The sequence below is a fragment of the Mobula birostris genome, chromosome 9 (assembly GCF_030028105.1).
Source record: "Mobula birostris isolate sMobBir1 chromosome 9, sMobBir1.hap1, whole genome shotgun sequence".
In the NCBI taxonomy this organism is placed as follows: domain Eukaryota; kingdom Metazoa; phylum Chordata; class Chondrichthyes; order Myliobatiformes; family Myliobatidae; genus Mobula; species Mobula birostris.
Genome location: NC_092378.1, coordinates 39,397,491 through 39,421,310, shown reverse-complemented (window position 1 = coordinate 39,421,310; position 23,820 = coordinate 39,397,491). Strand labels below are relative to the sequence as shown.

The window sequence follows — 23,820 nt, the reverse complement described above, 5'->3', positions numbered from 1 at the left end:
GGATGTTCTGCTTTTGGCAGATGGAGCAGAGATGCTCGATGAAGTGGTCCTCCAATTTACAACAGGTCTCACCAATGTAGAGGAAGCCACATTGGGAGCACCAGACTCAATAGACAACCCCAGCAGATTTGCCTCACCTGGTAAAAATAGTTTGGGGCCCTGACTGGAGGTGAGGGAGGAGGTGAACGGGTAGGTATAACACTTTGGCCACTTGCAAGGATAAGTGCTGGGAGGGAGATTAGAGGGGAGGGATGAATGGACAAGGGAATTACAGAGGGAGCAATCTCTGTGGGAAAAATTGATCCTTCCTCCCTGTGATTCCCTTGTCCATTCGTCCTTCCCAGCACTTATCGCTGTATGTGGCCGGAGTGCTACACCTGCCCATACACCTCCTCCCTCCCCTCCATTCAGGGCAGCAAACAGTCCTCCCAGGTGAGGCAACACTTCTCCTGCAAATCTGCTGGGGTTGTCTGTTGTATCTGGTGCTCCAAATGCAGCCTCTCCTACACTGGTGAGACCCAACATAAACCGGTGTACTGCTTCATCGAGTACCTCCACGCCATCTGCCAAAAGCGAAACTTTCCAGTGGCCAAACTTTTTATTTGTGATTTCCATTTGTGTTCAGACATGTAAGTCTCCTCTTGTGCCATGATGAGACTGCCCTCATGGTGGAGAAGCAACACCTAATATTCTGTCTTGGTAGCCTCCAACCTGATGGCATGAATATTGATTTCTCCTTCCAGTTAAAAAAAAATTCCCTCCCACTCCCCTCTTCTTCGATTCCTCACTCTGGCCTCTTACCTCTTCTCACCTGCTATCCCCTCCTCCTTCCCTTTCTCCTATGATCCACACTCCTCACCTATCAGATTCCTTCCTTTCCAGCCCTTTATCTTTCCTACCCACCCGTCTTCACCTATCACCTTCTAGCTACCCTCCTTCCCCTCCACCCATTTTTATTCTGGTGTCATCCCCCTTCCTTTCCAGTCCAGAAAAAAGGTCTCAGCCAGAAATGACAACTGTTTATTCATTTCCAATGGTGCTGCCTGAGTTCCTCCAGCATTTTGTGTGTGTGTTGCTAAGGAATACAGGAAACTTACCCTTATTAGTTATCAATTCAAAAGCAAGCAAGTCATACTAGAACTATATCAAACTCTAGGAAGCTATGGGTGGAACTACTATGTATGGTTTCAGTGACCATGTAACCTAGTGAACAGTTTGCAGAGGACAAACTGCTGAGGGACTGCATACAGGTACAGCAAGGTAGTGCTGCCTCCCTTCAGCTCCTGTACCCTGGATTCGATCCTGACCTTTTGGTTCTCCCCATGGACAAATATTTTTCCCACGTGATGTACTTTCCTTTGACATCCCAAAAGCATGCTGGATAGTAGTTATTGTCTTTTTATTTTAATTTTCACTGGGAGTAGTGAATGATAGGAGAATCAGGATGAGCTGATGTGAAAGAAAACAACAAACCAGGTGATAAGTGGAGGTCGTCTTCTAAGTCATAAGGTAATATAAAAATATGACAGACTGTGATATTGTTGTCCCATATGAGAAGTTAGAAGGAGACGCTGACCTGACAACAACAATTTCTTTATAAGAGAACTGAGGGAAGATTTAACTAAAGTGTAAGTACCGATTTTTCTTAGTGAAGAGATTATTATATCCAGGATATGTAAATTTAATTAAATTTGGTGAAAGTTTACAGGGAATAAGATTAAGAATAGGGTTCTAGAACTCAATTCCTGAAAGGATAGTAGAGACGGAATCTATCGTCACATTTGAAAAGGGAATTCCCTTAGATGTTATCAGCCAACAGCTGGGAAGTGGGGTTAACTAAAGAGCTGATCTTTGGGCTAGCATGGACATAAGGGGCTGAAGAGCCACCTCGCTGTGATTGTACAAACCTGTGACTCCAACTGTATATAAAGTATAAAATATATTGCCTTACATTTGTGAAGGATATTCCACATGTTCAGTCTTTCTGGACACTGAAGTGTCCATCTATTTGAGCAATGAGACTGAAAGTGTTGCGGAACTTTCCTGCTTCACAGTGGCTCCTATCTGGTGCATTTATAGAAAATACCAGAAAAGTGTTCAAATGTTGTTTGGTGGAGTAATGACTGTCAGGGTTTTTACAGTGAAAATAACAATGGAACTTTTGTATAATATAATTGTCATTAAGAAGCTGATAATATTTAATTCACTGCCAAATCAGCCCAATGTCCCTTAGCACCATATGACATTGAATGGTTATTAATTTATTATGATGGCACAATCGGACAAATTAAAAAGGACAGTCGTGCACAACTGAAAGTGGAAACTGAGAACTTGTAGACCGTTTCGCCTCTCTTCACCACAAGCTGCACTACACTGATACTTTCACCAAGACTTGGCCAGTAGCCTTAGCATTGGAATGGAAATCTTTGCAAAGCATCGGAATTGGAATTGGCTTATTATTGTCACGTGTATTGAGATGCAGAGAAAAGCTTGTCCTGCGTACTGTTTATACGGATCAGTTCATTACAGAATGCACTGAAGTAGTACAAGTTATAACTGTAGGCCAAATGAAGTGTTATGGCTAGAAAGAAGGTTCAGCGGAGATAGGAAAAATGGTATAAAGTCATAACAGGTAGATTGTGAGGTCAAGAGTCCATTTCAGCATACTTGTGAACTATTCATTAGTCCCATAACAGTGGGGTAGAAGCTTCATTAAGCCTGGTGGTATGTGTTTTCAGGCTTTTGTATCTTCTGTCCAATGGAAGAGGAAGAAGAGAGAATGGCTGGGATGGATGAGGGCTTTGATTATGCTGGCTGTTTTACTGAGGCAATGAGAAGTATAGCTAACGTCCATGGAGTTGAGGCTGGTTTCTTTGATATGCCAAGCTGTGTCCATAACTCTCGGCAGTTTCTTGCAGTCACGGACAGTGCAGTTGCCATACCAAGCCGTGATGCATCCAGATAAGTTACTTTCCGGGGCACATTGACACAAATTGATATGGGTCGACAGGGACATGCCAAATTTCTTTAGCCTCCTGAGGAAGTAAAGGCTTGGTGAGCTTTCTTGGCTGTGACATTAGTGATTGGACCAAGACAGGCTATTGATGATGTTCACTCCTACGAGCCTGACGCTCTCAATCCTCTCAACCTCAACACCACTGATGTCGACAGAAGCATGTGTACCACACCCCTTCCTGAAGCCAATGACAGTCTCTTATGTTTTACTGACATTGAGGGAAAGGTTACTGAGCTCTCCTTCCTGTACTCCAACTTATCATTATTTGATATACAACTCACTACAGTGATTTCATCTGCAAACCTATAGATGAAGTCAGTGCGGAATCTAGCTATGCAATCATAAGTGTGCAGGGAGCAAAGTAGAAGGCAGAGGACACAACCCTTGTGGAGCAGCAGTGTTGAAAATAATCACCATGATGATAGGGACCTATCATGCATTACCAACTTGATATGCCAGAAAAGGTAAGGCCTGGTACATGCAATGGTAAGTGAAGTTTTAACAGTGCTATGTACTTTGGTTTAAGGCTCTTTTTGGGATTTTACAAGAAGTAAGTGATCAAACATTTTGGTTCACAATAGGAAAAAAAGCATACATGCACCACTTGTTCATTCTACATATTGAAATTTCCATAATAAGTTTACATTAATGTTTACCTATTTGTCTTCTTGCTTCCCTCAGCTTTATCATATCTCCGCCACTAATCAATGAAGCACCACTAATCAAGATCTAATCCATGCAAACTGATGAAATAACATTACACTGTAGGATTAAATACATGAATTGAATCAATTTTATTTAAAAAATTTACTGTCTATTCAAAATATAGATTGCTCTCCAATCCTAGATCATAATCCATGTAAACGAAAAAAAAAGCAAGTGGAGCTTTGTCGGACTGCATGTATTTGGCTGCTCCTCTGTTGTTTCTGAGCTTTGTAAAGTGACTCTGTGTTTGGAGGAGTTTGTTTCTCAGCAGGTTTCGGGTTGGGAGGATGACTGAATGAAGCATGCATATCTTTCTTTTTGAGGGCACCTGAAAAGAGATTTACTCTGCAATGATGAGAAGAACGTTTCACCTCTTAACAAACGATGCCAGTGTATAGCAGCCACTTAGCAAAGGATAAGGATTCAGCTTCCTTTCTTATCGCTGTGGAAAACAGCTGCCGCTTGAGTTAGTTTTAAGGTTCCTCAGTTTATTAGCAATCTATAGCCATTGATTGTATAACTGTTAGTATTTAAAGCAGCAGCAAGTTAAATGTAGCATCATGTCTAATTCATGGATAAAACTTCAGGTTATTCTCAAGGGCAGTCTTTCCTGTTTCTGTTTTTTATTTTTCGATGTGAAATGTGAGACTAAACTATATACAACAGACAAATTTCAATTTACATTGACATTTTAAAGATGCTGGAATTAAGAAATGACTCCCTCATTTTGGCTTTCTATCACAGCATGAGCTCACACTCAGCAGGAAAGGTACATTGTGTTCACTGAAGAATATTTTTGGCTAACGTTCAAACTGCCCTTGGGTCATGTAAATGTGCAGGGAAACTATCTTATGCCAATTTATTACTGGTGTAGTGATCCCTTTGGTTAAATTGCCAGAATTGAAGGCTATATGCTGGCCCTGGATTAACAGCTGTTTGCATAGATATCCTTCACTCTATGGGCTTCATCGGGTGACAATATCTTGATAACCTTTTGACGGAGAAGGTAACAGTGAGTTATACTGATAGACCTAGATGAGAGGAAGATCCAGTGAAGCATAAGTTGTAGTAAAGACAATTTGAGTCAAATGGCTTGTGCTGCACATGCTACATAATCCTGTGTAATTTTCTGTAGTGTTATCTTCTCTGTTTCAGGCCTGATGGAATTGGAACAGTAACAGTTGAAGAGAAGGAAAGATTTAATGAGATTAAAGAAAGACTACTACACCTTCTTGAGAATCAGATCACTCACTTCAGGTAACCAGTTTTCTGTTTGCGTGCTGTTGACTTATTTGAGGTTTGAACATTGAATTTTGCAATTTCAGGTACCCCCACCCCCCCATTCCCTGTGCTCCTTTCTCTCTCCCTCTGGCCCCCTCTGACTCCCCTACACCCCCAGCCCCCGCCATCCACCACCTCCCACCTGAGTTTCATTCTCTTCCCCCACCTGGTTCCATCTGCCTATCACCCACACCCTTTGCATTCTAGTTCTCCTATCTTATTCCCAACTGCTTTGATTTCCCCATCTCTCCTTCTTCACCTGATTCCACCTGTCACATTCCTTATTTATTGGATTCCAACATCTGCAGCTTCTTGTTTACTTTTCTAACCTCTGTCTCTACTTGCACCTGCCTATTATCTCATCGAATTCCACCTATTACGTGTCAGCCACCAACTTATCCCATCTCTCATCTCTTCATATTGACAACCCGCCCTCCACTCTCACAGTCCTGATATAGGGTCTCAGCCTGAAATGCCAGTAATTCCTTTGTCTCCACAGATACTGCTTAACCCTACTGACTTCCTCTTGCAGTTTGCTTTTTCACTCCAGATTCCAGCGTCTGCCATCTCTCTTGTTCTGAATCTTGTGTTCACTTCCATCCAGCTTTAGATATAGCAAGCTCATTGGAAGTGCTGTGTTTACTACTGCCTAAAATATGGAATACACTTTGGCTCGGGACAAATTAAAGTTACTTTCATGTGGCATCTTAACACATTTTCAGCCATTGTATGATGGCCTGATTTGCTGAGTGCTTCCACCTTTTTTGATATTTGTTTTAGGTTTCCAGCACCTGCATTTTTTTTTAACTTTCACTCACATGAAAGTAAATGATGACATTCTGATTGGTTGCATCACTGCCCAGTATGGAGGTTCCAATGCACAGAATTGTAAAAGGCTGCGACGTATGTCAGTGATAATTAATCTGATTCTTTACAATTCTACTGGAAAGTATGTATCTATCTATTGTCACTGTGTTCATCTCTGATTAGCTTGTAACCCTAGAGATGAGAGCAGAATATTAGTGTACAAGCATTTAATACATTCATACAAATTACTTCATTAGGTATTTTAATGAAGGCTTTTAGTGTATATATTAAAGTATCAGCCAAAGTCATTTCATGTAAATACTATTTTTACAAAGCCACATAGCATGGAAGAATGATAAGCTTAATAGTGTACTGTTAAATTGACAAGCCTCTCTTCCAGCACTTACCCTGGCAATTAAGCCAACACTAGACTCTCTGTCCAATTTAAAATAATGACAGTCTCTGCAATCGTTACAAGTAAAAGAGTTAGTGTGAATTGGAGAGGATTGAATGTTGTGTGTTTCTCAATTTCTGCTCATTTGATCGCAATTCAGTAATCTTTAGAAAATGAGCTTCAGTTTGGGGCCCTCTTTAAATTCAACATTTTGTATCAAATGAATGGATTTTTACTTCTTGCTATTTCAATAAAATCACCAGCTACTGGCAGATTCAGTCTAAATGCCTTGCATTGTAATGACTGTATTCCTCAGTAACCTGGCAGCAGGCTGTGAGACAAGCACAAATGTAACTTGACAGCACGTATCTCCATCACTCACTGTTTGTACTTTTAAATTAATGGATCAGGTTTTGCTGGCTATCATCTGCCATCCTAATAGGAAACAAAGATGTCAGGAATAGCAGATAAATTCTGAAGGCCAATCCAGTCAGCTTCTCTGTCACTTTTTTTGCTACGATAGCTAGGGCCAATCTTGCTGGGATTCCCCAATTTTAAGCCAAAGAACCTTAGGTCCCACACCACCCATTTCAGGAAAAGTTATTACACTTCAACCAATCAGGATAGTGAACCAACATGGATAATATCACTTACCTCAACCCCAAACTGATTTCACAACCTATGGATTCTCTTTGAAGGACTCTAGAACACATTTTCTTAGCGTTATTTATTTATTTAATTGACTGATTGATTGATTTTCTTTTGTATTTGTGCAGTTTGTCTTTTGCACACTGGTTGTTTGTCAGTTTTTGTGTGTAGTTTTTCATTGATTTTATTGTATTTCTTTATTCCTGTGAATCCCCGGAAGAAAAAAATAATCTCAAGGTAGTATTTGGTTACACGTATGTACTTTGCTAATAAATTTACTTTGAACCTTGAAGGAATTGCCTCTCAGATTACCTGCCTCTTGTAGAGTCTGAATCCCCATTGATTTCAGTGCCAATTGTAGAGTAAAGATTAACGAGGCAAAGGAGAGGATGTTACCTTTTAAAGATAAATTTGTTTTGTTTTAACATTTATAATATTTGGTTAATTTTGACCTTTAAAATTTTAGTCATTTTTTTTCAGCTTTTTGAAATTCAAAATGTTCCTAATGAGAAACATGTTTTAAAAATTGGCAAAAGTAACAACAGCTTCAATAGCCAATAAAGGCATCACCCCAAACCCCAGCCTTGCCAGCTGTTAGGAGTGGAGCCTCTGTACTGGAATATCTAAGGTCATTCTGGGTGTAGCAAGGCTGTCTGCAGCTGAGCATGTTGACTGTGGCTATTGGAGGCATGGTAGATTAGCAAGAGTTTAAAAAATGAATTCACTCTCACTGCCTCATTAGTTTTTAGAAAAATATTCTGAAGAGGGATTAATTTTTAACTGGCTGCTCTAAACCAGGAGAGAGAACCTGAATAAATGCAACTGGACAATTGATCCTTTCTCATTCAGGAATATTGCAATTGTACAATACACGTAATCAGCAAAGTGCAGCAATGTAATGAGGCCAATGCAGTCAATCCATACCAAATATATGGGAAATTAAAATCTGGTATATTTCCCTACAGTCCACAAAGACAGTCAATATCTATTCCAAGAGATAGCAATGATCATAAGGTACAGCGGGTCATCAGAGTACATCTCTGTGTACTCAGAATGTGTGAGAGCGTGTAAAGTCAGTGTATCAAAAGCTGGCCACCAATTATCAGAGATTAATACATTCATACAACATGGAAATAGGCCCTGCGACCTATCCTGTCCATGCTGACTATTAAAGTACTCATCAATACCATTTTCTTCCAGGTTTACTTTACTTTACTTTATTGTCACCAAACAATTGATACTACAGCGTACAATCATCATAGCGATATTTGATTCTGCGCTTCGCGCTCCCTGGTTTACAAATCGATAGTAAATATTAAAAATTTAAATTATAAATCATAAATAGAAAATAGAAAAGGGAAAGTAAGGTATTGCAAAAAAAAACCGAGAGGCAGGTCCGGATATTTGGAGGGTCAGGATCCATTCAGCAGTCTTATCACAGTTGGAAAGAAGCTGTTCCCAAATCTGGCTGTACGAGTCTTCAAGCTCCTGACACTTCTCCCCAAGGGAAGAGGGTTGGAAAGTGTGTTGGCTGGGAGGGTCGTGTCCTTGATTATCCTGGCAGCACTGCTCCGACAACATGCGGTGTAAAGTGAGTCCAAGGACGGAGATTGGTTTGTGTGATGCACTGAGCTTTGTTCACGATCTTTTGCAGGTTGTTCTGGTCTTGGACAGGACAACTTCCATACCAGGTTGTGATGCACCCTAGAAGAATGCTTTCTACGGTGCATCTATAAAAATTAGTGAGGGTTTTAGGGGACGGGCCAAATTTCTTTAGCTTTCTCAGGAAGTAAAGGCGCTGGTGGGCCTTTTTGGCAGTGGACTCTGCTTGGTTGGACCAAGTCTGGTCATTTGTGATATTGACCCCAAGGAACTTAAAGCTTTTGACCTGTTCCACTTGTGCACCACCGATGTTGTGTGGTCCGCTTCTGAATTCAACAACCAATTCCTTCGTCTTGCTGACATTGAGGGATAGGTTATTGCCTTTGCACCATGCCACCAGGTTCTTAATTTCCTCTCTGTACTCAAACTCATCATTACCCAAGATACAGCCTACAATTGTTGTGTCATCAGCAAACTTATATATTGAGGTTGATGGAAACTTGGCTACACAATCATGGGTGTACGGTGAGTACAGCAGTTTTGGGCTTCCTTGTGAAAAGGACAATACCTCATCTTGCTCTTATAGTAGCTGGTGTGTCACATTAAAATAAACACACAGGTATCTTGTAATGGAAATTAGCTAACCCAAATTCCAAGGGACATCCCAAGAAGAAGAATAATATTCCTCAGCATTCCAGTGATAATTTTTGCACACTGACAGCAGCATTCTCTACAAACTTGCCTAGTTCTCTTCTAAATATTTACTGTGATTCTGCATCACTATACAAGCTATCTGTCAAAGTGAGAGCCGTCATGTAAGCCAATAATTCTTGAGTCATAGAAGAAGCTCCCGACATCTACTTGAAGAGTTGGTGTTTAAGTCATTCAATTCTGTCCAGAAAAACATATATCCGTAGGTTCTGGAATCTTTGTTGTAGTAATTCGTGATCTGCAAGTTGCAGGTTAGCCTTCACATTAGCATGGAATGATGACGGGAAGTTGTCACTTTAAGGAAAGATTACAATACAGGGGCCCTTTACAAGTGAATGAGAAGCCGAAACAAAATCTGTAATAGTTTAACAAATATAATATTGTTGATGTTTGAAATCTGAAGTACAAGCAGAAAGTGCTGGAAAGCATATGTAGAGAAGGAAACATACGTTTCTTGCATGGGAACTTGTTGTTACAGATTTAACATTTTATAAGCAAGTTAAAAGTTAGAAGGGGCAGGAGGTGAAGCAAAGGTGGTTGGGGTGTTGGAGTCAAGAAGAACCAAGAGGAAGCTCTATGGTAGAGACAGAAGAGAGTGCAGTTATAGGAACCTGGTGCAGCAAACAGTCTGCTGGAGAAACACAGCATGTCAAGCAGCATATGTAGAAGGAAAGGAATTGGCAACACTTCAGGTCAAAACGCTGTCACAGAAAAAAACTACGATACATTGAAAGTTAGTCGCTACTGAATAGCAGCCTTTATATAGTGCCAGTCACCTTGTCAGAATTTTCCTTATTTCAACAAATCCCTCACATCCAATGTATGTTTTAAAAGGACATGCTCCTGCAGTTTGCTTATGGGTGAGATACACAGAATTATTTTAATATTTGCAGTACCAATTTGCAGAAGTGTTAAAATGCTGAGATCAGGAGAAACTGAAGAAATGATGGGAAATCAGTGGATGAAATGAAAAGCATCTGAACTATACCAAACACCGACTTTATTTGTGTGGTCAAGGATTGATCCCATTCAGAAAATAATCTGTGCTGCTTGCATAATCGTCAAGTGTTGAACAACTTCCAGAACATCCACATTGGGATCTCCTTTATTTGCCGTAGGAAAGGTAATCCCTGGGATTTGTGGCTTTCTGTCTGACATTGTATCTCCCCTGGGCCAAAGGCAGCAAATAATGGGCTAAACAAAACACAGATTATGTCTATCTGAAAAGCAAAAACAAACTGGAGGAAGGGAACCAACGGTAAAACTTATTGCTTGATACATAAAGAAAGATTAACCAGAGCTGGATGGAGGATGTTGATTAAGGTTATTTTACTAATGGGCTCATACCCCAAGGGTTGCTATTAAAGCACAAGTAATCATTGGTATATACTTGATTGAATAACTGAGTATAGAAATAGATGCTTCAATATCTGTTTTGGCAGAGTAATTTTTCGTGACATACATTTAATTGATTCTGACATACAGTAAATTGCAGGTTCATGTACATTTTTTTTGGATATATACTGATTTGTTTTTATTATTTTCTACCCATGGATGTGCACAAAAATTTTATAAAGCCAAAATCTAGTGCACTGGTGTGATATACTGCGTCCAGTGCTCCCGGTGTGGCCTTCTGTATATTGGTGAGACCCGACGCAGACTGGGAGACCGTTTTGCTGAACACCTACGCTCTGTCCGCCAGAGAAAGCAGGATCTCCCAGTGGCCACACGTTTTAATTCCACATCCCATTCCCATTCTGATATGTCAATCCATGGCCTCCTCTACTGTCAAGATGAAGCCACACTCAGGTTGGAGGAACTACGTCTTATATTCCGTCTGGGTAGCCTCCAACCTGATGGCATGAACATTAATTTCTCTAACTTCCGTTAATGCCCCTCCTCCCTTTCTTGCTCCATCCCTTATTTATTTATTTATTATTCCTCCCCTTTTTTTTCCTCTCTCTTTTTTCTCTCTCTGTCCCTCTCACAATCACTCCTTGCATGCGCTCCATCTTCCTCTGGGCTCCCCTCCCCCTTTCTTTCTCCCTAGACCTCCCATCCCATGATACTCCCCCTTCTCCAGCTCTGTATCCCTTTTGCCAATCAACTTTCCAGCTCTTAGCTTCATCCCTCCCTCTCCTGTCTTCTCCTATCATTTCAGATCTCCCACTCCCCCTCCCACTTTCAAATCTCTTACTATCTCTTCTTTCAGTTAGTCCTGACGAAGGGTCTCAGCCCGAAACGTCAACTGTACTTCTTCCTATAGATGCTGGCTGGCCTGCTGCGTTCCACCAGCATTTTGTGTGTTGCTTGAATTTCCAGCACCTGCAGATCTTCTCTTATCTAGTGCACTGAGTTTTGTCTGTTTTATTATATCTTTCCATCACTCAATTAAGTAGCAACAAATGAAGTGTACAAAAGTGCATTCTTCCTAGGCAGGCTTTTTCTACACAGCTTGCAATGGAAGTCTTCATTACAATATGAGAAATAATCATATAAATCACATGAAGATGTATCAACAGTTGTGGTTTGGAGTATGAATAAAAACCATTTCAGAGAAACATCAATTTTCTTGTCATACATACGCAAATATTTTCAGTTCAAATGATGGTGCTTAACATTGCAGGAAAATATATCTTTCAGACACTGTAATTGACTGGTTTGCTATAATGTTAAACATATTGATCTGCAATATTCATTAAAAGTACAATTTAAATAAAGTAATCTTCACCATTCAATTCCCATCTTATTCTGCATATTACATTCTTGCTATATTTAACAAATGTTTTTTCAACTTATCTGACCAACCTGAAATTGCAAGCAAATTCATTTGGTGTTCATGCTCCTAATATACAAGATATTGTATATTTTTAAATTACCTCTCTAAATTCATCTGATACATATAACCACAAGAGGTGTTTGGTTATTCATTATGTGCGCTAAGGGCTGATTGATGCAAAGGCATTAAATACTGGCGTATAGTTCAACAGGGAGCCAGGAGTGAGAACACATGTCACAAATAGGAATACAATACTGCAGTGTTTCCTGGAAGGGCTACTGATTTTTGTCTACAAAGCAAACAGGGTTGACATTTCACATTTCGAAATAAGTCTGATATGTGAGGGTTGCCAATAACGCAAGGATATAGACTAATAGCTGTGAGTGAAAATTTGAATACACACAAAAAAAACATTCAGTAGCAGAGCTTCAAAGAGATCTCATAGCTCTGATCAATCATTGAACTGCATGATCTTATACAACTTAATCTTCCAATTTGTGAATTATTTTTAGATCCATGTTTCCATTCTGTCTCCTGGGATGCTGAGATGTCATCCTTTAACTATTTTAACAATTTCTTAACTAGCTTTAAAGTACATCTTATAGACTTTAATTGTCATTGATTTGATTCTTCAAAGTAAAAAAGCTATTCTGTTGCACACATACAAACATAAATTTAATGTAATTTATCTTAATCAAGTACAATCTGTTCTTTGTTGATTCAGTGCTGGTGTAGCCCATTACATGGAAGTTTTGTTACCAGCCATGCTTAAGTCTGACCGGACCTTTGTTATTATAGCTGTTTAACTTTATTCATCTCAATCCTGTATTGCTCTTCTAGATACTGCTTCCCTTTTGGAAGACCAGAAGGTGCACTCAAAGCCACTCTCTCATTGCTTGAAAGGGTAAGTGCAATGAAATATGTCAATTCTCGGCTTTTTTTACATGCTTCTTATTGCATACCTACCGCCACAAAAGCTAGTTCAAAAATAATTGTACTGCCGAGATCAGTTTAAACAGCTTAGTAGCAATACGTCAGAATTGTTTGCAATACATATGAATGATTTGGATTTGGATGTAGAAGGCAAGATCAGTAAGTTCATAAATGAAGCAAAGTTTGGTGGAGTGGTTGACCGACTATAGGATAGTGTTAGGCTACAGTGTGATATCAATGTGTTTCTGAAAACATCTGAGAATTGAAGATGGAGTTTAATCCTGATGGATGTGAAGTGATGTGTTTTGGGTATACTAATGAGGCTAAGATATATGTATGAAAGTTAAAGTACGAGGAAATATTGAGGAAAAGAGGGACCCACGTGTCCTGGAGGACATAAATTTACCTAGAGTAAGAGATTTAGGAGGGATCTGAGCAAGACTTTGTACATCCAGAGTACATGGAATGCTTGTCCTGAGAGAGTGTGGAAGCAGAGTTGCTCTCAACATTTAAGAAGTGCAGACACAATGGATAGCAGATACTGGAACTTGGAGCAAAAAAATACACTGCTGAGAAAGCTCAGCAGATCAAGATGAACTGTAGAGGGAAAAGGATGCTTGATTTGTTGATTAAGACCCTGCATCAGTACTGAATCATCTAGCATCGAAGTCTGCAGGCAAAGTGCAGAAAGAATGGATTAATATGAATGGATTTCCACTGATCAACGTGGACATGATGAGCCGGATGGCCTGTTTTTTTTTGTCTGTATGACTCTGTGAAACTATAATTGGTGTTCCAGGATGCTCAAGGTTGTCATTTGTGGAAGATATTTCTTTCATGGCTGACCAGATACTTTCTAAGAGTTGAGCACCTTAAAGAATATCTTCAAACTGCCTATTGGTTATGCAAAATGAGACCAAGTTGTACTTCAGCTAAATATGAAAATTCCCTCTTTACTCTTAATTCCAGTAAATATTTGCTTTGTTAACCCATGCTAAGTTTGTACCGGAATGTGTGGCAACATTTGCAGGTGTCACCACACCCAGTTGCAGTGGAGTTGGTTGTTAATGCAAACGATGCTTTTTGCAACATATTTCAATGTACATTTCATAAATAAATGAATCTGAATCTGAAAAGTCTCTTCTTCTAGTACAATAATTGTATCTTGGAGCACAATAAACTAGTTTAACATTTTCAGAGTTCTTACCCTCTTACAGTTAACTACCTGGGTTACCCAGACCAACAGTGCAGTGTTCACTATTAACAAATGGTGGAACTCAGCAGGTAGTGTAAGAGAAACACACATGGAAATTGGACCCTTTGCATCTTTTTTTTTGTTATTTGCACATAAAATGATGTTTTGAAATGTTTGTGCCTATTTCATGTTGGAATCCCACCCAGCTGGAAAACAGACAAGGAGCACACAGGTTTTATGTCCCATCAGTGCTTCCTGCATGTGATGATGTCACCAATATAAATGGCTTATCATGACAGAAACTGGATCAAATGGTGATGATTTTTACCTTCATAAATAACTCCAGAAAATGCAGTGTGCATCTTCCTGAAAGTAGACCCTTGAGTTCTATTTTCCTGAGGAACATTTTCAAAAATCTTCCCTTGAAACTTTTACTGGAAGGGAAAAGGTTGTGATATGTAAAATTCACACATCACTCTATTTGTGAAACTGATCCTGCCACCGACGATGAGGGTTTGGGACTTGGGGCACCTTTCATGCATCATCAAATCCTGTCCTTCGTGGCTTCTACAGAGAGATAAGCCAAAGTTTTAATCCATTACCCATGCATTACTCTGCCATCAAAATGGGATCCCATAACTAGATACATCTTTCCCAGCACCCCTCCAAGCACTCTCCATTTTCTGTATTTACTTGTCCACTCACCCTACCCTCTGATTTTCCTCCTGGCACTTATTCCTGCAAGTGGGACCAATGCTACACCTGCCCATTCACCTCCTCCGTCACCAGCATTGAGCGCCACAATATTTCTTCTAGATGAGGTGACGCTTCACTTGTGAGTCTGTCTGGGTCAACTACTGCATCCAGTACTCTTGCTGTGGCCTCCTGCACATCGCTGACATCCGACGTAGGTTGGGGAATTGCTTTGCCGGGCACCTTTGCTCCTTCCGCCACAAAAGGTGGGATTTATCAGTGGCTGTACATTTCAATTCCACTTCCCACTTCCATTCTCGCATGTCTGGCGATGGCACCTACCTACTGCCACAGTGAGACCATGTTCAGGTTGGTGGAGTATCACCTCATATTCTGACTGGGTAGCCTTCCAACCTGTTGGTATGAAGATCAATTTCTCTAACCTGGTAATTTCTTTCACCTCCCCCATTTATCTTTTTCAATTCCCCATTCTGGCTTCCCTCTTTCCCCTTCTCTTCTCATCTACCCATCACCCCCCTCTGATGGCCTTCCTTCTTTCCTTTCTCCCATGGCCGACTGTCCTCTACTATTAGATTCCTTCTTCTTCAGCCCTTTACCTCTTCCACCTAACATCTCCCAGTTTCTTACTTCATCCCCCCCCCACCCACTCATCTTTCCGTTAATCTGCTTTCACCCGTCACTTACTAGTTAGCACTCCTCTCCCAACCCTCACCCCCTACCTGCTTTGTCCGGCATCTTTCCTTTTTCTTTCCAGTCCTGATTAAGAGTCTCAGCCTGAAACACCAGCTCTTTATTCCTCTCCATTGATGCTGTCTGACCTGCTGAGTTCCTCTGGCATTTTGTGCGCGTGTTGCTCCGGATTTCCGGGATCTCTAATATTTAAGAAGTGGTAGCTGCCTTTGTCTCAAGTAGCTACACGAATGAAATGCACAGCCCCCTGAAGGGAAATAATTCATGATGATGACTATTTCTTTAAGCAACGATGTCTCAGTTTTTGTCTTCCAATTTTGGATTAGTGCTATTTGGATTAGACACCTATTCGAAATACAAAAAAATGACAACAATTTTAAAACTGTGTTTAGTCCTGGTTGTAACTTATCTAGAATACTGACTTTAGTTTTGATTCTCAGATTTCAATCAGAATGTGTGCCTAAAGCTTTTTGGTTGATCCCTGAGTTTAAGGAGCTAGTGAACAAGCTAAGAGTGAGACAGAATATGAGGGAAGAATTTATGTTTATGATTTGTGCAAGATTCAAGGACAAGTAATCTCTCTCTGTGAATGATTACTTCACAATCATTCACAAAGAATAAAATAAAAATTTAATAAACAGAAATAGGAATTGTAGGTTGGAAATTTTTGTTTACAAATACAAATATAGGGAAAAGATTGAAAGCATGACTGGGGATAAAGAAGCCTTCATGCCTTTAAGGAATGAAGAAGATTTGAGTCAACAAATAGGAGTTGCTATTATTGGAAAAGTAGCAAAGGAATATTGCAGATGGTGAGCTGGATTGACTAGATGCCGTGCCTATAAGCCTGCAAACATAAACATTAAGAACTGAATCTATTTTATGGTCTTATGGACATAAGACATAGGAGCAGAATTAGGCCATTCAGCCCATCGAGCCTGCTCTGTCATTTCATCATGGCTGATCCCAGATCCCACTCAACCCCATACACTTGCCTTCTTGCCATATTCTTTGATGAGCTGACCAATCAGGAAGCGATCAACTTCCACCTGAAGTATACACACAGACTTGGCCTCCACCGCAGACTCTGGCTAAAAAATTCCTCCTTACCGATATTCTAAAGGGTTGCCCCTCAATTTTGAAGCTGTGCCCTCTAGTTCTGGATACCTCCACCATAGGAAACAAATTCTCCACATCCACGCTATTTAGTCCTTTCAACATTCGGTAACTTTCAATGAGATCCCCGTGCATTTTTCTAAATTCCAGTGAGTACAGGCCCAAAGCTGCCAAACGCTCCTTAAATGTTGACCCCTTCATTCCCAGAATCATCCTCATATAATGTCAATAAACTTGTGAGTTCAACTTATTAATTTTTATCAGAATGATTGTTTCCTTTGACAAAGGTACTAATGAAAGATATAGCCACCCCAGTGCCACCTGAAGATGTCAAGAAAGTGGTGCGGAAGTGTCTGGAGAAAGCTGCCTTGATCAATTACTCTCACCTTTCGGAATATGCCAAAATAGAAGGTTGGTGCTTTTAATATAACCATCTGTGTAGATGAGAGAGCCAAATGGGTCCATTAAGTAAACACTTTGTGACAGATCTTTTCTCCCATTGAGCAAACCTTCTGCAAATGCAAATGTCTCATTAAAATCTCAACTGGTGAACTGCAGTGTCTTTTTCTATTCATGGCTTTAATCTGCCTCACAGCATTTCCTTCTAGTGCTGAAAACCTTTCACCAGAGCTTTTCTCTTTTCCAGTCTCTTGTGAAACCTTGCTAAATAAATTGTTTAATTATTTTTGCATGGTCTTAACTTGTGGTCTCCTTTTAATCATAAACTAATTCACATTCTCTCCTTTATATTCCCTTTTTGCCACTTCAAGCAGCTAATGGAAAGGAACCAGGTAAATGGATGCATGCATCAATAGATGATTGTTCCTTTTAAACAAATTCAATCAATCAATATCTCCCCAATGTTCCTCCCAGATTATAGTTCAGCAAGTCTTTTTTTAAACTTCTTTAGGGTTATTATTAATACCTTGATGCATAAATCATTGTGGACATTATCCAACCTGCAAAGTGCCTTTTCCAAAAGCTCCCTTCTGGAAAGTGCTGCAGGGCTATTAAAACAAAAACATGTTGATATTTTAAAAGTTTCTTTTCCCCAGGCAGTTAATCTGATCAATTATTCTAGTTAGCCTTCCTACCCTCTCCTTTGTCACTGCAATGCACTGCAAACACTATAAATCGCATTTTATGTTATTGTTTACATTATAAATACATGCTGGTATTTATGTGATTATGCATATTTTATTCCATTTTAACCTGTAACTAATTATTTTGTAAATCTCTATTCTTTATAATTGTTGAATGCTGTCATTTTTGTTGCATGTTGACCCAACACAGTGCAGCACATTCCCAATATCAGTAAATGTATATGGTAACTAAAGCTGATCCTTCATCCTTGGTCCTTGATGTACCCTGAAGTAGACGACAGGATGTTTTAAGAAAGTACTATCTTCCTCTTGCATTGCTGTCAGCTCTTTTGCCATTAGTCTGTGAGCCAGTAGGGTTGGTCGGTACCATTGAGGGGAATAATGCCCATAGGGATTTTTGGCAAGGTATACATTTCTAGAGTTAGAAAATATGTGATAGCGTTGCACCAGTGGTAGCTTTATGTTTGCTATCATGCATTTTATAACACTACCCTAAAATAAGATTTTCTGAAAAGTGGCTAATATAAAGTACAACATATATATTCAACCTAGTGGTAGTTTATCACCAGTGATCCCTCAACATTGAAACTTGTCACAATGACAGCTGAGTCCAAGCACTTTTCATCAACTGTGTTTTAAAATTCTATGTTGAAAACTATGTCATTGGTGGCACTCGCCGTACAGTGTCCAATTTCAGTAGAGTGAATCATTTCATTTTTAGAAAAATATCTGTCTGTTGTTTATTTTGGAAAAGTCAATAAAAACCCTAGGACACATATAATCACATGGATCTGTAGGGAATTTATTCCGGAATTCAAGTAAGTAATCACTTTTTGTATAAATTCCATATTAACATCAGTACAACAGAAAATGTTACCCCCCCCCCCGGGTAAAAAACCTCATTTGAAGAGATTTCTGGAGTTTTATCAATGTCATGATATTTTACTTATTGTTGTATCAAATCAAAACAATCTTAAGCTTTTGTCATAGCATATAGGATTACAGTACAATAATTCAAATGTGGGGTTCCACACGGCCATAACCTAGGCCCCATTTGGTTGTAAAATGGGTATATTTAAACAAAGACTGCTTTCCATACTTTGTTTTCCATACTTTCATAACCTATTAATAATCATAATAATTTTCCAAGCATTTGGGATCTCCCTACAAACTCACCCGGATGCTGCAGTTCTGAATTTACCAGTACCTCACTTGCAATTAGCCAACTGTTCCCCAACTCTATGTGCCCCATGGCCAACCTGCAACAGATTGCAAAACTGTGGCAGTTCCCTGACACCTGCCCTCGGCAATGCATTCATTAATCTTGTGCAAGGTTATACCTAGAGAAGTTTGTTCTTCCCCATCAGCAGTATCAGTAGACCAGAACAGTGACAGTGGTAATAAATTAGAGGTAATATGTTTTAAATATTTTATTGGCTTTGCAATTAACTTTTTATGGATTAGTGTTTTATTTTAATGTCCTTTATTTAATAGTAAATAGTAACTTTTATGCTTTAAGAAAATATGATTTACAATTACTGAATAAATTTGCTTAAGATATCTATGCAATTAAAATACAGCAATTTATTTGAAACTTATCCATTTCCGTCACAAATGTTCTTTTCATTGAATGGAGTGAAGTCACCGACCAAGGGACTTTTAAGAGATATTTTGATAGGCACGTGCTGTGAGGAAAATAGAACATTGTGCAGGCAGAAGTTGGCCATTTGGTAACTACTTTAATTGGATGGGCGCAACACTGTGGGCTGAAGAGCTTGATCCTGTGCTGTACTGTTCTGTTCTATGGGCCAAGTTGAACCTAGTGCAGGTTCAAATGTGCAGATTTATTGGGAATCTGCAGCATATTGGCTGGCCATCACTGCACTCAGCATCGTAGTAGAGAGGAAAAATAGCTGGCAAGCACCTGGCTGCCTCTGACAGTTATAGAGGTAAATTTGTGTAGTTCCAAATAAAATTGTAAACATTTGTTTCTAGAATTTCAGAGCGTCACTGGCATATCTGGAAGATAAAATTGAATTGGTGGGTTATGAGAAAAATCATAGAAAAGAGCAAGTTTCCTCACAATATATAGAAGCTTATAGTATTGAGAAGAAACTGTATATTTTGTGATGAATAGATGTTGAGGTGTGTGTTTATCAAGACTTGCAGTTGCATAGCAATGAGGAGCAGGTCTGTCTGGGCCCTTATTGAAGAATTGATATTGTTCCCAATATTAGCATGAAGGTTGGTGTTGAAATTGAAGCATATCTTTATAATTCATTGGTAAACAGGATGTTCTGAGGAGACATGTATAATTGAGCAAAATCTACTGAGATTTAACAGTTGGGCATATTAACAACATCTCATGAGATGTACAAGGTGAAACACATTGGGGCTAAATATAGTAAACGTGAATCTACAATGAAAAATAAATTGTTGAATAATGTGGTATACGAAAATGACTTGGGTGTGCTAATTGGCTAAAGCCAAAAATGTTATCAAATGATGTTAATTATTAGAGCTTCACTATATTAATGAGTGTTAGCTCACACTTTGATCCATTAGTGAGATTAAACTCATAAATTTAATTTCCTTTCAATAGCTCACTACTTAACAGGTTTGTGCAATATTACTTTGCTCACTCCTTCAGCTCCCTCATTATCCAGCTTATTTTAAAAAGGTTCATTTAACATTTTCCACAGAGGAATTCAATGCAATTAAAGGGATTTAAAACATGGAAATCCTTTTTTTCCCAGTGTTCATTACAATGTACAAAATATACAGAGAAACAGGGACATCGGTTAAAATAAAAAGATTTTAGACTAACGCATTGTGAGAGGAAAACTGAGAGAAGGCAACAAGTCAAAAAGTCAATGTCAAATCCTAAGTGGTGCATTTTTAAAAATGTTAAATTACAAGGCACAAGACCAGTATAAACCTGGATATTACTCCTGAAAATTTGGATTAAGGGATAGTTTGAAATAAATTATCAAGATTTGGATTGGGGCCAATGGAGTAAATTGACAGAAACAGGTGTTGCAGCTTGGAGATTATAGGCTTGTAGCATAAACGTTGAAACCAGGACAGGTGGAAAACATTTCTACTTGCCAAAGGTGGTTTTAAAAAAATTCAAATTCTCACTTGAAACAACAATTGGTGTTATATTAATTGCTAGCTTAGAATTTAAGATAATTTAGGCTTCTGTTTATGAAAGTTCTGAAGGATTATGAGATATAATCATTTTTAAGGATTTGGGTCATGGTTTAGCCATGATCTCTGAGTGGCAGAACTAGCTTGATGCGCTTAATGGCGTACTGCCATTTGCATGTACCTGTAATGCACATTAATTATGTCAGTGATGTGAGGGGACTTGCCACAGAAGCACTAATACTAATATTATTTTAGCATTGCTTTATTGGCCAGACTTTGAACTACATTAAAAACAATGTCTGAAGTGACAGGGCTGATGCGCTTTAACTTTGTTAGCAGGGAACTGAGGAATTTCCACTTGTAAAACGCTACGGAAGTCTAGGCCAATTAGGGCAGGAACTCTAGAGTGGGATCCTTCTTGCGGGCACTAAATTCAGGCCTCTTTATTATGAAGTATGACTCCCAAGGTACATGTAGTTCAAAGTTAAGTCATACAGTAAAAGTAGGTTGATCTACAATTTGATTTTATAAAGATTCATCAAACAATGACTCTTGTTTGAAGTCTGTTGATAATTTTCATATGACATTGTAGCCATGAGTGAAAACGAAGGGTTTACAGTTATACATTGCTGAGATAGTATCGTATAGTAGAAAATATATTCTCTTTTGGGCTTGGGTTTCGTTGAAAACATTGAAAATGCACTGAATTTTCATACAGTGCTACCTATCATGGGACCAAGATTTCTGGAACTACACTTTAATGCGTAATCGATTTCAATACATCATCCACTCTTCCCAAACTGAAAGTCTCAGTTGCTGCTGCTAGTAATTCAGTGCAAAGGTCTATTTAAAGTTCCTCGGGTGGCACAATGTCACAGTCAGTGAAGTCGCTGCCTCACTGTGCCAGAGTGAAGGGTTCAATCCTGACCTCAGGACTCTGCACTTTCTCCCTGTGACTGTTCAGTTTCTTCCTGGTGCTCTGCTTTCCTGCCAGATCTCGAATACATGCAAGTTGGTGGATTAATTGGACACTGTAAATTGACCCTAGTGTGTAGGTGAGTACAAGAACTTTTTTTTTTGGTGGGGGGGAGTGGAAATGTGTAGATGGTAAAACAAAATGGGATTGATGTAAATGAGTGTGTGATGGTCAGCATGGAAGCGATGGGCCAAAATGCCAATTTCTGAGTTGTAACTCCGAGGACTTTATGTGAGTAACCCAATAGACTAACAATCAGAAGCAAGTCAGGTCAATGTTATTGAACAACTGTTCAAATTTATTCTTACAAAACAAAGAAGTAAAGAATCCAACTACCTGTCCTTTGAATGTGAAGCTAAATTTTCTAGTGTATATTTTTTCTGTTTACTTTCAATTTCATTTCATCCTTTTGATCCAAACCTAACAGGGTTTGTTCCTCCTTTAATATTTATTTCTGCTCACCTTTCAGGTTGCTTTTCAGCTTTTAGCTACCCCGCAAGGAATGGGCATTTGATCATTTTATAGGCTTTTACCCAGTGCCATCGATAGTGGTGTGTTTCTGATACTTATGATGGGTCCTGATTTCTAATCTACGCTCAAAATTTCCAAATTATAAACTCACCACATCGGAAGCCCTAGGAGTGTAAACATAGTATGTTAGCTCCAGTTCATCAGAACTTACCACTTACTTTTTAAGTGTAATTGTTTCTTCATCGCACAGAATAAGCAACTTACCTCTGAGCTAATTTTCCATTTTTGTTTCCAACCCATGACCAGCTGCAAGCTGAAGAACATAATTGCCTAGACATTTTAACACCTCCTAAACATCAAAATTCAGTTGGGGTTGGGGAGATTTCAGTGGCAGGGTTGGTAGCTATGGTGCTGGAAATAAGCTTTGAAGAGGAGTACTTTGCCAGAGATTTAGATAATCATTGCAAGGTTCCCAATTTGTAAATGTGGTGTGAGGACCATTTTCACTGAAAGTACCCACAGGACAAATCCCCACACAATGATTCAAAAAGAGTGTTGTATGGGAAGTTACATCAGATATTAAATATTCAAAATGATGCAAAACAACAAAAATGTAAAGATCTGTTTTCAATTGCACAATGGTGAAAATAGTAGTGTTTATGCAAACACATTTCCAGGCAAATATATCATTGTTCTTTTTGACTTGAAATTACATATGCTGGAGATCAAAATCTCTTACTCCCCTATTCCCATTGTCACAGTATGGGTCAAAATTTTAAGCAAACTTTAAAAAGCATTCTTCCAAGACTATTCCAAAATACCACAGCTAATTTAAAATGGCAATTAAAACTAACCTCTTATGGAGTCCAAATGTTGTAATCCGGGGGCAGTCGGGGAAAATTTCTGAAGCACATCATTGTTCAATAGTGATGTGCCCAATCAATATTGCACAGATGTTATAAAATCTATGAGGGTGGGATGCAAAACGCTGTAAGGTATGTGCATACTCCTTTTTGTGTTGTGAATTGGATGATTTATATAACGCTCCCCCATTGACAGCCCTCTCAAATATACCAATCAGGCGGTGGTGGGATTGAACCCACACTGCAGTCTTTTAGACAGTATTGAGAAATACTGAAAAGTATTGTTAGCTTTGTACTTACTCCAAGGTTGATCATTTGCATCAACCACTTGAGTCTCACTCTCTCCAATTTATCATTTCAGCTGCATCTTTTGAGTGGTGCTGTGGCCTTGTTATGTGGTCTAGCTGGCCTGTTGTTCTGCACTGGTCATCCATTTGCACATATAAGTGCTTTTTTTTTTATTATTTTGTCCATGCTTGTTTCTGAAGTATTCACAATAATTGAACAGCTATGTTGAGACTCACATTTCCATTAATATAGTTGTTCAAAGTGCCCTTTTACCAACACTCCATTATATTGCCTGTGCTGCTAATTGAACTGCTGTGAATGCCTGGAGCCAGTGGCCTTAGTGCAGTTCAGCAGAATACATTCTTTTAAGATATTGTG

The 23,820-nt window shown here is 39.1% G+C and overlaps 1 protein-coding gene across 6 annotated transcripts in view; it reads left to right on the top strand.

Moving 5' to 3' along the window:
• cadps2 (Ca++-dependent secretion activator 2) overlaps positions 1–23,820 on the top strand; it is a 706,406-nt gene that overhangs the window by 529,851 nt on the left and 152,735 nt on the right. For all 6 annotated transcript variants that reach the window (XM_072267874.1, XM_072267873.1, XM_072267872.1 and 3 more), the window contains exons 14-16: positions 4,877–4,978; positions 12,784–12,847; positions 16,879–17,002. In XM_072267874.1, coding sequence (XP_072123975.1) covers positions 4,877–4,978; positions 12,784–12,847; positions 16,879–17,002 — 290 coding nt within the window. The remainder of the gene's footprint in view (positions 1–4,876; positions 4,979–12,783; positions 12,848–16,878; positions 17,003–23,820) is intronic.